The following is an 11,578-nucleotide window of genomic DNA, read 5'->3' on the forward strand; positions in this document are numbered from 1 at the left end:
CGAACAGGTGTTTGACTCTCGAGAGTGTGATGCGAAGCCGTGAACTATCAGAAGAGATAGTCGTCTTGTGCGTGGTGAGTAAACGTCGAAGTTGCAAGTAAAAGGTGCAGGAGGACCAAGAGCCAAGGGCTTGGCTTTAAGGCGGGAGCTAGATCTAAGATGACGCTGGTTGTCCAGTGGCGTCAGTGGATAGCAACCCACTTAATGTGGCTGGAACTGTCCAGGCCATGAGCCTAGCGTGGTGATGTATCTCTGATGTCGTCGAAATCGGTGAGGGAGCCCGGCTATAGTTCTGCTTGATTGGTTCCATGCAGTGCTGTCAGAGGCAAAGTGAGGCGGTGCAGCCTCAGATTATCAGATGCTATGGACTAGTTTGCCCCGTGATCCCTGAGCTCGCTCGCTTGTAAAGAATCTCGACGTTTCTAGTTCTATCGTGACTCATTTACTATTCTCGACAAACATCAACGCTTATTAGCTATCACTATTACCTAGCTTCTATTGCAAATGCCAACAAGGAGACTCAGCTTTGCCAATGCTCAAAACAGGCCCAACAAACAGGCTACTGGAGACAGGCTACGAATAAACAAGCTTATCGATGTTATCCCCGACTTTCTCGGATGCGAGGTGCCGGGTTGAGGCTTGGCATGACCACAACAAGAGCTTGGCCTCCCAAAGCGTAAGTGATCGACAGGGACCACAATCAAGTTTCCTTGAATTGGACTTGGCTGTGGCTTGACTCGATACGTACCGTTGTCCCTTGAATGATAGGTAACAATGCTTATGTACTCAACGTAAGAAAGGACAAGTCCATCCCTCCAAGTGACGCAATATGACAACAAAGCGTGTACGGCACGGGGATACCACTCGGGTGTAACTCGAGTCGGAGCCGAATGGTGAATTGGTTAATGCGCCGTCGGATACGCTTCGTGGACTCCGCCCCTGGTAACGCAATACAATCCACGTAACCCAACCCACCAGAGACTACTTTCCAGCCAGGGGATAACGCAGTTGCAATGAAGCTGAGCGGGACTTGTTGCTGGCTGCTCAAACTCGACAACTGGTCTAAGATGCCCAAGGTATTACTTGTCTTTGGGTCAGATATTCAGAATTAAAGAGCGTAGGTAATTTACCTCTTAGAGAACAGTTAGAAACTTATTCTTCTTAGATATAGTATTTAGAGTTGACGGCTGAATATATAACTTGCAGGAGGATAGCCAACCAACCTGACGTTAACATATAGATCACATAAACACTATTATACTAACAGCACGACATCATCTTCCTTCTAGTGACTAGTTTAAGGGCTAGCAGTTGGTTTGTTAAGCACCTCGCCCCCTTTACAAGAATCCAGCTATCCCAAGACCACCACGCCTATTGACTCAAATGTTTCAGTAGCTTAGGTTCCTCGTTCAAAACCCCAAGGGGTCTTTATAGGCATAGAGCACTACATCTCAATCGTGGGACAACGGATATCTTCGCAAATTACACGCAAATCTAGTTCTACCCGTTGCACAAAGGATGTTTGGTTCGCAAAGATATCCCACTGCGTTATTAAGCATGACTCGTCGCGTGACTCTAGGTTAGCTGTGGTGAAGGACGTGAGTACTACCAGTGGGCATTTGCGAACTCTATTTAAACGATACTTGTATACCAACTGGATGCTATGTTTAAGTAACAGTGGATATTGCCATTTCCTGGGCTGTCTTATTGCAATGAACATATATGAGATTTGATCATTTCTCATGAAAGAAATGCAACCAGCAAACGGAAAATCTGGCATGACAATAACCGAGTACGCTAACTGCAACACTTAACATATATGTCTCCCAACGAATTCACGTATAGAAATTCGGCTTTTAGATACCTGTGAACGAAAAGCTCAGAAATCTCAATTCTTAAAAAGAGTAATTGTCTACATAGATTTATACTCAATATCTCACATATGTATAACCGCTTAAATATATTGTGGCACATGTCAGAGCGCCCCGTACTTGATCAACGTCGATCAAACCCTTCAATCTCCTCGTTGAAAGCAAATGGAACAATTAAGTCACAAGCCAAATGATTTCATGTCACTGGAATGTTTTGGCCTCGCTTGCTGATGCCTTCTTTGAGACAAACCTGGCTGAGATGCGTTGTATACGAACAGACAAATAAAATAAAACACTTTCCGTCCCTCCCTCTTCTCTTTTCTTCTCTTCTTCCTTCTTCGGCGATTCAGAATGTACAGAAACATTGGGTCATCCAGCCCACATCTTTGTTCCCCCATCTACCGCTTATGAAACAACAAACTTTGCTTAACTGAGTAAATGTATGTAGTAGAGTGTAGAGCAGTATAACCATCCGGGACCACCACCCAGTCTCAATCTCGTATCCCCTTGCGCCATGATGTGATGTGAGTATGTGTAGGTATGTGCGTGCATTATGGAGAGGACCAACCCGAGGCGGTCTCCAAGTTGCGTACGGGCATCGTCGAGAGCCCTTGGTGTTCGTCCCTCATTACTGGTAGATGAATGTGTGTGGTGTTTAGCGTCCCGGCAAAAAAAATAATAGACAATGACAATTATGGCATCCAACTGCGAACATTGGTGCAGAACTTCCAGACAAGAGATCTTCAAACTCAGACGGTACGCCGTTAACTCCTGGTGCTGAACGCATGCTCTGTTCACCGGTCCTCACCACCCCTCGCCTTTCCGCGTCTCCTGAAGAAATCCATCACCCGCTTGGCGGCTCCGCTGCTTCCTTCGTGCCCACGATAATTCTCTCCATCGTACGCATCCGCAAACTTCTTGTGGCTCTTCTGAAGCACACTTGATCGGTCGTCGCGACTGCTTCCGACTGGTCGTCCATCATAACCTTCAGACTCTGAAAAATCCGCTTGGTATGGGCGAGACCTTGAATCAGTGGGAGGTCGCCGTACATCCACTGATGAGTCCGAGCCTGTGTTCAGATGACTACCTTGAATATATGTAGGGATTGCGCTGGGTCTCCGGCCATCTTGTTGAGCGTTCGCATGGCGTGTGTGGTACACAGGGCTAGACTGTGCTGTATCACGTTGGGGGTATTGTTCGTAGGGGGCGTCAAAGTAGGGTTCGCTATGTCGAGCCTCTTCGTGGGCGCTGTAGCCACGAAGCTGCTCAGCTCGAGGATGTTGGATGGGCAAATCCTGCTGTGAATCCGCCTCAGATCCAGTTACACTTCCCTGGTCCTTGCCAAGTCCCATCGCCTTGACCAGAGAGAACCGACGGTCCTTCTTATCACTAGAACCTTGAACGCTGCCACTACGCTTCTTTCCGAGGCCGAGAGAGAATGATCGTCGGGATGCCTTTGATTCCATGGAGGGCCTGGGACCAGCTTCCTCACCTGGCATCATGGTGGTGGGCATACTGACGGGAGGATACTTCCTTGATTTGTCAGGCTGCTGCTGCTGCTCCGGTCGCTTCTTAGATCGTCCCCCAAAGATTGACCCGCTGCGACCCATGATCTTGTTACCAAGATCACCCAGAGTGTTTGACCTCTTGTGACCTCTGCCTGTCGACTTCGTCTCATTCTGGAAAGTCGACATCTTCATCACCTTAGGCGGAACACTACCCACAGTCTTGGCGATGTTCTCCTCATCCTCGGGATTCTGAGGCTGTTGAATTCGACCGTGTGCGTTTGTGTCGGCAATCGTGGGAGGTGCAGGCTGACCATAGTTCCCATGAGACTGCAGACCCATTGATGCAGAAGATTGCATTGAGCCCTGGGTCCTTGGCCTTGCTGTGTTGGCTGGCCCAGTCATAAAGGCATTGTCGGAAGTGGCGCGGGTATCGCGAGCTGGCCTGTGGGGGACAGCACTCTTGTGCGAGCTCTGTGGACGTCTTGACTGGGTACGAGAAGGGTTGTCCTTTGTCATAGGAGGTTCACGAGGAAGAGGCTTCTCAGTATTGGCTTCAGGCACATCCACTGGTGCCTGCTGCTGGAGGGAATGTGAACTAGGTTTTGAAGGCGCGGCATCTGCACCACGCTGAGTTTTCGTCGTAGGGGCCACGTATTCAACCTGGACTGTTCTTCGCTTTGCATCCTTCGGTGTGCTGCGATGAGTAGTCTCAGATTCCGGATCAACACTGCCATGAGTCTTCGCCAGTCCTCCAACAACAGGAGGATGAGATTGTTTTTGCTTCGAAGCTTCGCGGACAGAAGAGCTTCGGGCAATCGTCGGGGCCTCGGCGTAATCGTCTGGTGACACACCCGAATCGGGGACTTCTGATGGTAACGTTGTCGAGCTTGTGATGAATTCAACGAGGTTCGCGTATTCACTCAGCCAGCTGTGCCGAGCAACTTCGAATAGATCCGCTCTCTTGCGAGGGTTGGGCACGAGTATGCGGCGGAGGAGGTCTCGAGCGTGAGGGGTGACGTATTCAGGGAAGGTTAGAGGCGTTGTCACAATATACTTGTATAAAAGGTTGATGTTGTCGCCTTCGGGATTGGCGGGGTCATCGTCGAAGGGGAGGTAACCGGCGAGCATGGCATACTGTAAACAATGGTCAGTCAAAACTCTCGTTCTGTGTCAATCGCACAACTTACCAAAATGACACCGCAACTCCAGACATCCACCTTGCGTCCAGTATAAAGAGAATCACTGACAACCAGTTCAGGCGCAGCATAACAAGGACTACCACAGCTTGTCTGCATGAGGTCACCCTTCCTAGATCCGTTCATCTTAACCCGGTCTAAGCCCATTCGCTTCACAAATTCCTTATCTGTGAGATTAAGCTCTTCCTCCTTACTCAATTCTTCATTGGGGTCAAAGGTGTTGGCGAAGCCGAAGTCGGTAATAATAATGTTGCGGTTTCGATCGAGCAGCAGGTTTTCCAGTTTCAGATCCCGATGTACGATTCCCTTCTTATGGAGATATCCAACACCAGACACGAGCTGGGCAAACAAGCGACGAGCCGCGTTGTCCTTGAGATAACGGTGGTTAAGGATGTAGTCAAAAAGCTCACCACCCGACGCATACTCGAGGATGATACCAATGTGTCGGTCTGTCTCGACCTTGTCGATTAGGCGCACAATATTAGGGTGCTGGACTCCGCGAAGGATGGCAACTTCGCGGTAAATCTTGGCGAAACGAGAGGGGTTGCTACCCACACTGTCTCTCTTGATGAGCTTGATAGCAACCTGCGATATTGTGAGTCGAGCGTCCCCAACAAGACTAATTGCTAGCTTACCTGGACGCTACTGTCCTGCTTCCAACCCAGTTTCACTTTGCCAAATTCACCCTCACCGATAGTGTTACCCAGAATAAAATCGCCAAACTTGGTATTGCCCTTGTGGCTTCGGCTATGATCGTGCCGACTTCGTTGTCCTCGTCGTTCCTCATGGTGATCACCCGTCGCGACAACAGGAGGCGGCGCTGCGGCATCTTCGACGTTGTTGTGCTGGGCTGCAGCATGATTGCGATCCCGGTCGATGGTATCTTGAGCAGCTGCAATTGCTTTCGTCAAGCTGTCAGTGGCATCGTGGACGGGTTTCGAGGGCGTGCTGTGTGCGGATCGGACTGGCATGGAAGTGGTTGCGGCCCTGCCGTCTCGGCTACTGGCTCGGGCAGCAGTGTCAGCCTTGCTGCTTCGGTGACCGTTCTCGGCAGCCGCTGAATCACCACGCGAACCAGTTCGAGTGGATTCGTTTCGACGGGGAGAATTGGTCGACTTTTCGTTAGAATACTGAGACCTGCGCGAACTACCACCTTGGTGGTTGGACGAGGTCCTTGGGGGAGCGACGGGAGGCATGTTGCCTTGCCAGTCAGAGGCAGAGGCTGAAGGTTCTTGATCGTTAGGCGCCGAGGCGGTGACGGGTGAACCGAAGCCGGGAGCTAGATGGTAAGAAGGTGAGGGAGCGTTGTCGTTCGTTTTTCGTGAAGGAGGTCGTCGCGAAGATGAAGAAGCGGTCGAGGTCTGCTGGGCATTGTACGCCTGGCCGTTACCATTAGGGGATGAGTGCGAGGGCCTGTACTGGCGGGACGACGGTGTGCTCAAGGGGGACGAGGCCAGAGCGGTGTGTTGATGGGGGGCCGTCTGTAAGGCAGCCGACGACATCTTCCACGCCCAGACGCGTAAAATAAATCTGACGGATCAAACCGTTTGGCAGAGCGTTTTTTTAAAACACACAATACAACGGTGTGCGCGAGAGTTGAGATTTTCTGGCAGTGGCGCTCAGGAAAAAAAAAAGCCAGGCGGCGGACGCGAATATGCAGGTCGAAATACCTGGCAGTTTCAGACAGCCCGGTCTAGGGAAGCGCTGAACCGGGGATAATATGTACGCGGCGCCAGAGAAGCAAAGCAGCTGTAACAAGCGACAAAGACGGGGGAAGCCGTTTCCAAGTCAATGAAGGAGTACTAAAAGTGAATTTGAGCAAGAGTTGGGAAGAGTAGAGCCGAGTAGAGTTCGTGCGTGTCTCGACTATCTCATGGTGCGCGCGCGATGAATTGCGAATTACTCGATATCGGTCGTATCCGCTTTCTTGCTTCTGCTGCTGCGTCTGCTTGCTTCTTGCTCGCTTGTTTTGGCTTCTGATTATATTTTCGGGGCGAACGGGACTGATCCAATACAAAGCTGAGTTCTGCGGTCTGAGGTGCAGCTAAACGGCCGCGACGGGCGGATCAGGATTGGAGGACGGCCGACGCTGGATGCGTTGGCAGCCGAACAGGGCTGGGCTGCGGATGGCACTGAACTGAATGTAGGTATGGATTGTTTTTTTTGTTGTTGTGTTGATGCCCTGTGTTTCGCTGCGCCTTGGTCTTGGGCCTTGGATCCTGCAGGTGCTAATTAACTCCCCTTTTTTGATAGGACTGGATCCAATTGGGCTTGACGAGACGGGACTTCTTGACTGGACTGGAGGTTGGGGCGCGCGATGGAGCGCAAAAGAGAGTTGAGATCGTCGGTTCGACCTAACGCGCAATGCAGTGCGATGCTATGCTATGCTATGCTATGCGATAATAGCGACGCGCAACGCCCAAGGAGACGTGAAATATCAAAGTCGCCAGCCAGAAACAGGCGAGTGAAGAAGAAGGGAAAGAGTCGATCGGGAACGAGGTTCAATTAAACGGATGTGGTAACAGAACAACTGCCAACCACCAAACCAAACCAAACCAAACAAGCCAGGTCCCTCCTAACGTTAGGTGAGTTTAGCAAAATGGGGTGAGGACCGTGTCTTGAGTCGGGGCCTCTCGCGCTATCAGAGTCAGACAGAGAGGTTGGAACTTGGAGGTGGAGGGAGTCAGTCTGAGTCTGAAGGGGGAACTTTGCAGCCACATGCCCTTGTAAGCCAGTAAATTTAGTGGACGGGAGGGAAGCAGAAACAAGCGTCAATCGGATCTAAATGGGTTCGAGGTACTTAATTTCATGCGGGATAAACATGCGATTTTCATGTACAACACCCCGGTCCGAGAGAAGGGAAGCCATTCATCAATTTCCCAGATGGGACTCTCAAGACTCAAAGACTCGGGCGCCAGGACGATATGAGACGTTCTAAGAGACTATGAGACTAGGGTAGAGGTACCTACTAGGTACGTTGGGCTGCAGGTGTGGGACCCTCGAATGACGGATCTTCCAATGGAGAGGAGAGAGGGAAAAACAATCGGTCAATTCATCAACTCCAGTAAGTAAACAGTAACAAACAACACTGACCCGACCCATTAATTAGACTAGCTAGGGCGCTCTTTGAACTGAAAAAGCGTCAGAGCATTGAAACTTGTGAGACTTTGCAGTCGAAATCTGTCAAGTCTCAAGATGCCCGCCCGCGCATACATCCATGCATGCCCTGCCTGACCTTGTATATGATCCAATGCAAGGAGTCGAGGGGAAAACAGAACCTTGGCTGGAAGGGGGACTCTGCATGGGTTTGAACGCATCAAGATCCATTATGAGGGTACGTAGCGTCTGAATCGAGCGCAGCACAGAGTACCACTGCAGTACCCCTGAATATAGCGCTGTCGTTCCTGCAGGTACGGTACGGATACAGTTTTGTGTTCCATCTTTCAACTCCAGCTGCATCTTCTGTCACCATTCCGTGTCTCATCCGATGGATGCTCTTGATCTCATTACAGCACCTTGTTAGTTCCCGACATTGGCGCTATCAGCTGGTCAAGAGAACAATATTCCGCAACTAAGAACTTACAGAGTTACAATGGCCATCAACTTTAAAATGGCAAGTACTCAGACCTTCGGCTCAATAGATTATGGCCCATTTATTACATGGAGATATTGATTATTGAATAACGATGACGAACCATTACCTGACCCAATAAAACAAAGCAAAGGAAAACAAAAACAAGCCTCTTGTTCCTTCACCAACTCTCCCTTCTCTGATCCTCATGTCTCTTGTTTTCTCGAGATTGGATATCATGCTTCAACCGAAAGCCATCGGCTAGTGCTCGCACCATCAAGTCTCTTGACCTTTCTCGTGCCCTTGACCCTTGACCCTTGTTTCGAGGCGTCTGAAGCTAGTCCAACCTAAGTTCTGCCCAGCCGAGACCTTCTCTCAGGTCCCTGTTCGTCTGACGTCGCGTACCTGGGAATTGAATTTGGTGCCTGAAGCCAATAATCTCAAAGTCGGTCATTACGGACATCAACTCAATATCGTGCGTGTGTATCGCATGCTGACAGCAGCATCAGCTCAATCAGGGAGGTCTTTATTACATCCAAGGCAAGGACAAAACGTCCGGTATGTGATGCGAGGCATTGACCAGTAATCTTACAAGTGGGCTTTGCGAGGGGGTTGTTCTCTGAAGGTGGGTGGTCTCAGCTTTGGCTTTTCTTCTTCTTGATGACATTCACGGCAACCCGCGTCACCATGTTGAGAGCATTGAGCAAGTTGTCGGTCAGGCCGTCGATGATAGCGTATGTACATGGATGGATGACAGTTCAAGATTCCAAGCCAACTAACTGTATTAAATGGGTGCATCAACTCAACCCTCCTTCTGGTTCCTCGTCCGCATCAAGGGCAAGCAACGTACCATAGCTACTTGATGATCAGCTTGCTCAACACCGTCTTGTCCAGCTCCAACTGCTCATCCCACGGTCCGTCTCGCCTGGGCCCGTCCATGGTCTTGTTCCTCGTATTCAGCCCGCACCAAGTTGAACAAAGGAAGCTCGAGGCCAAGTTTCCACTTATTTCGAGAAGTTAAGATGGAAGTAGCCAAACCGTGCTATGGTTCTAGAATATACATGAAGACGATTTCAGGGTTGAGGTTTTGCTCCGCTCGTCCAACTCAGCTGGGTGTAAATGGCTGTATTCTCGAGCCTGTAATGCTATTATGATACAGAGTACTATGAAGCATATCAAACAATAGCAACTCAGTTTTCCCCATAACCCGACTCTGTAATTCTCTCACTTTACAGAATGTAACCTTGATTTAGCTATCGAGATGTGATGTCTAGGTTCAAGGTTCAAGCTCGACACCATCTTCCCTAGGCACCTCGGCATACATACAAATCACAATCATTAGGTTCGTCACGAGCACACTTTACTTCTTGGAGTTATATACATACTACTACGCTGTGAGATTTGTCGGAAGTAGTTTCTTTTTATGGCGCGGAGCTTTTTTAAGTTAGGTACTCACCACACATAAGACACATACCGACGAGGAGATCATCTTACAGCGATGGCTCACCTACAGCGAATAATGGGTTAAGAGGCTGCAACAGCGTAACAATAAAGGAAAACATAGAGGATTCTGGAGTTTGGCACAATAATAGCAATTTCTGATCTGGGCAGTCCCAAGACTTATTGCGCCTTAACGTGAGATGATGTGTTGCAAATTTAGGATCTTCAGGCCATCATCATGCTCACAGCATCTTCCCTGGGGTTAGCCCATGGATTCTTCCCTGACCTTGCTTAAACCGAATGTCATGCATACAATATCCGTAGATTCTCATGCTCTGGGTTGGGCACACTTGATCAGCGTCGAATCTCGCTTGCCATTCATTTCCCCAGACCAAACAACCAAATTCTTTTGATGACTTCAACAACAGCAAAATCTCAGTTGCGGCTTACAAGCACTGATTCCATTATTGCATGTGCTTCTCAGGCTATGTTGATATTAACCATTTATCCCGAGACAGTCCTTTTTCCCCCACGGACTCCTGAAACACCCTAATATCATCTTATATTTTTCCCGCGACTTAGACGCCACGGTATATATTTTTATCTAACATTGACGTGCTAGACCAAGGCAGATGAGGAAGTAGCACACGTTGAGGAAGCCATCTGAACGTGCACGACTGTTTTTCGATGGGAATTTGCACAACAAGGCTGCGCTTGTGGTGTTGAAGTCTAAGAGACTAAGAGCAGCATTAATACCGGAGATGAGCTACGCGTAAAGCAGACAGGGATCCATCTGACGTGGATTTGAGCTTGACAAGGTTGCTTTGACTTCTTTTCCTCGTTTCAGACGTCATCTTCCGGCGTCGCCGTCTCCAGAAACAGATTCTTTCTTTTGGAAGAATCGATGCGGGAACTGGAGATCAACTTTCGCGTCCAAGTGTTTGGTTCATGAACGTCAAACCTGGTACGGATCTCATAGACATGGCTTCCACTGTCATGATGGGTTATCAACCTTTGCTTTTCAGTAGGTCCCTTCTCAGCTGAGCCACTATGTCATGTATAAATGGTACGTTATATACGTGCATTTCAGCTGAACTTGGAATCACCCCTCACTTCCTGTCACGACGCGTCCATCCTGGTCATCATGAGCCCGCCAAGTAACATGCCGGGCCAGTAATCCTAGTCGTCGATAACGCCTTGGATCTTTACCCAGATCCTCAAATATGCTTGTGTCTTGAATCGCAATTGCAATTGCACAAGTGAAGATCGCGTTACATTCACTCGACAGTTCATCTCTAACGCATGACTAGATCCTGGTCATGGCCCTGATTCCCCTCTCGATCTACGCTCTCGATCGATAGTTGTGATAAATCATGCTCCCATAGCAGTCATAACTAGGTTTGCTCATGCGATATAGGTACTCTGCATATGGGACTACTTATCAATCTCCGCAGGAACTGAATCCATCACGTCACCAGCGATGGTGATGTTCGCATATGTTCAAACTAGTATCCAACTTACCTCTGAGCTTCAAGCAAGCTGGGTTGGAATCATCATGAAGTGAGGGGCCTTCCCTTCATGATTGAACAGCCCTTCGTTCTGTCTTGAGGTATCCTAGAAAGAGGAGTGTCCGTTCTGAGATCAGTTTAAGAAGCATGAACTTCTCTCATGTCGTCTAGCAGGGATACAACTTCTCTGACCTTGCTTGGGTATTTAGACAGGCGTATAACGGGAAACAGTACGGTATGCAAACCCGTTGCAACTCACCTCTAAATGCATTAAAAGCCATGCGCAATGCTTAGGGCATTTGCTAACCATGAACCACTAAAAGTTTAGAAATCATTTGCATTGATGTGTACCAATGGAGTCAACATAAGTTCAGCTTATTATCTGCGTACTTTGACCACGTTCTATTAAATATCCTCTATAATGACCACAAGGCCGACGAAATGCTGCGCTAGATATGTGAGATCAAAATGCCAGATGCGATGC

The 11,578-nt window shown here is 49.0% G+C and overlaps 1 protein-coding gene across 1 annotated transcript; it reads right to left on the reverse strand.

The window, feature by feature from the left end:
• Positions 1 to 2,665: 2,665 nt before the first annotated feature.
• On the reverse strand, positions 2,666 to 6,077 carry FMAN_01538 (uncharacterized protein; the record flags this gene model as incomplete). The annotated part of the gene is made up of 3 exons (XM_041820090.1): positions 2,666 to 4,513; positions 4,567 to 5,160; positions 5,211 to 6,077. The coding sequence occupies 3 exons, from the start codon at positions 6,075 to 6,077 to the stop codon at positions 2,666 to 2,668; spliced, it is 3,309 nt and encodes a 1,102-aa protein (XP_041676879.1).
• Positions 6,078 to 11,578: the final 5,501 nt, after the last annotated feature.

Source organism: Fusarium mangiferae, assembly GCF_900044065.1.
Source record: "Fusarium mangiferae strain MRC7560 genome assembly, contig: FMAN_scaffold001, whole genome shotgun sequence".
In the NCBI taxonomy this organism is placed as follows: Eukaryota; Fungi; Ascomycota; class Sordariomycetes; order Hypocreales; family Nectriaceae; genus Fusarium; species Fusarium mangiferae.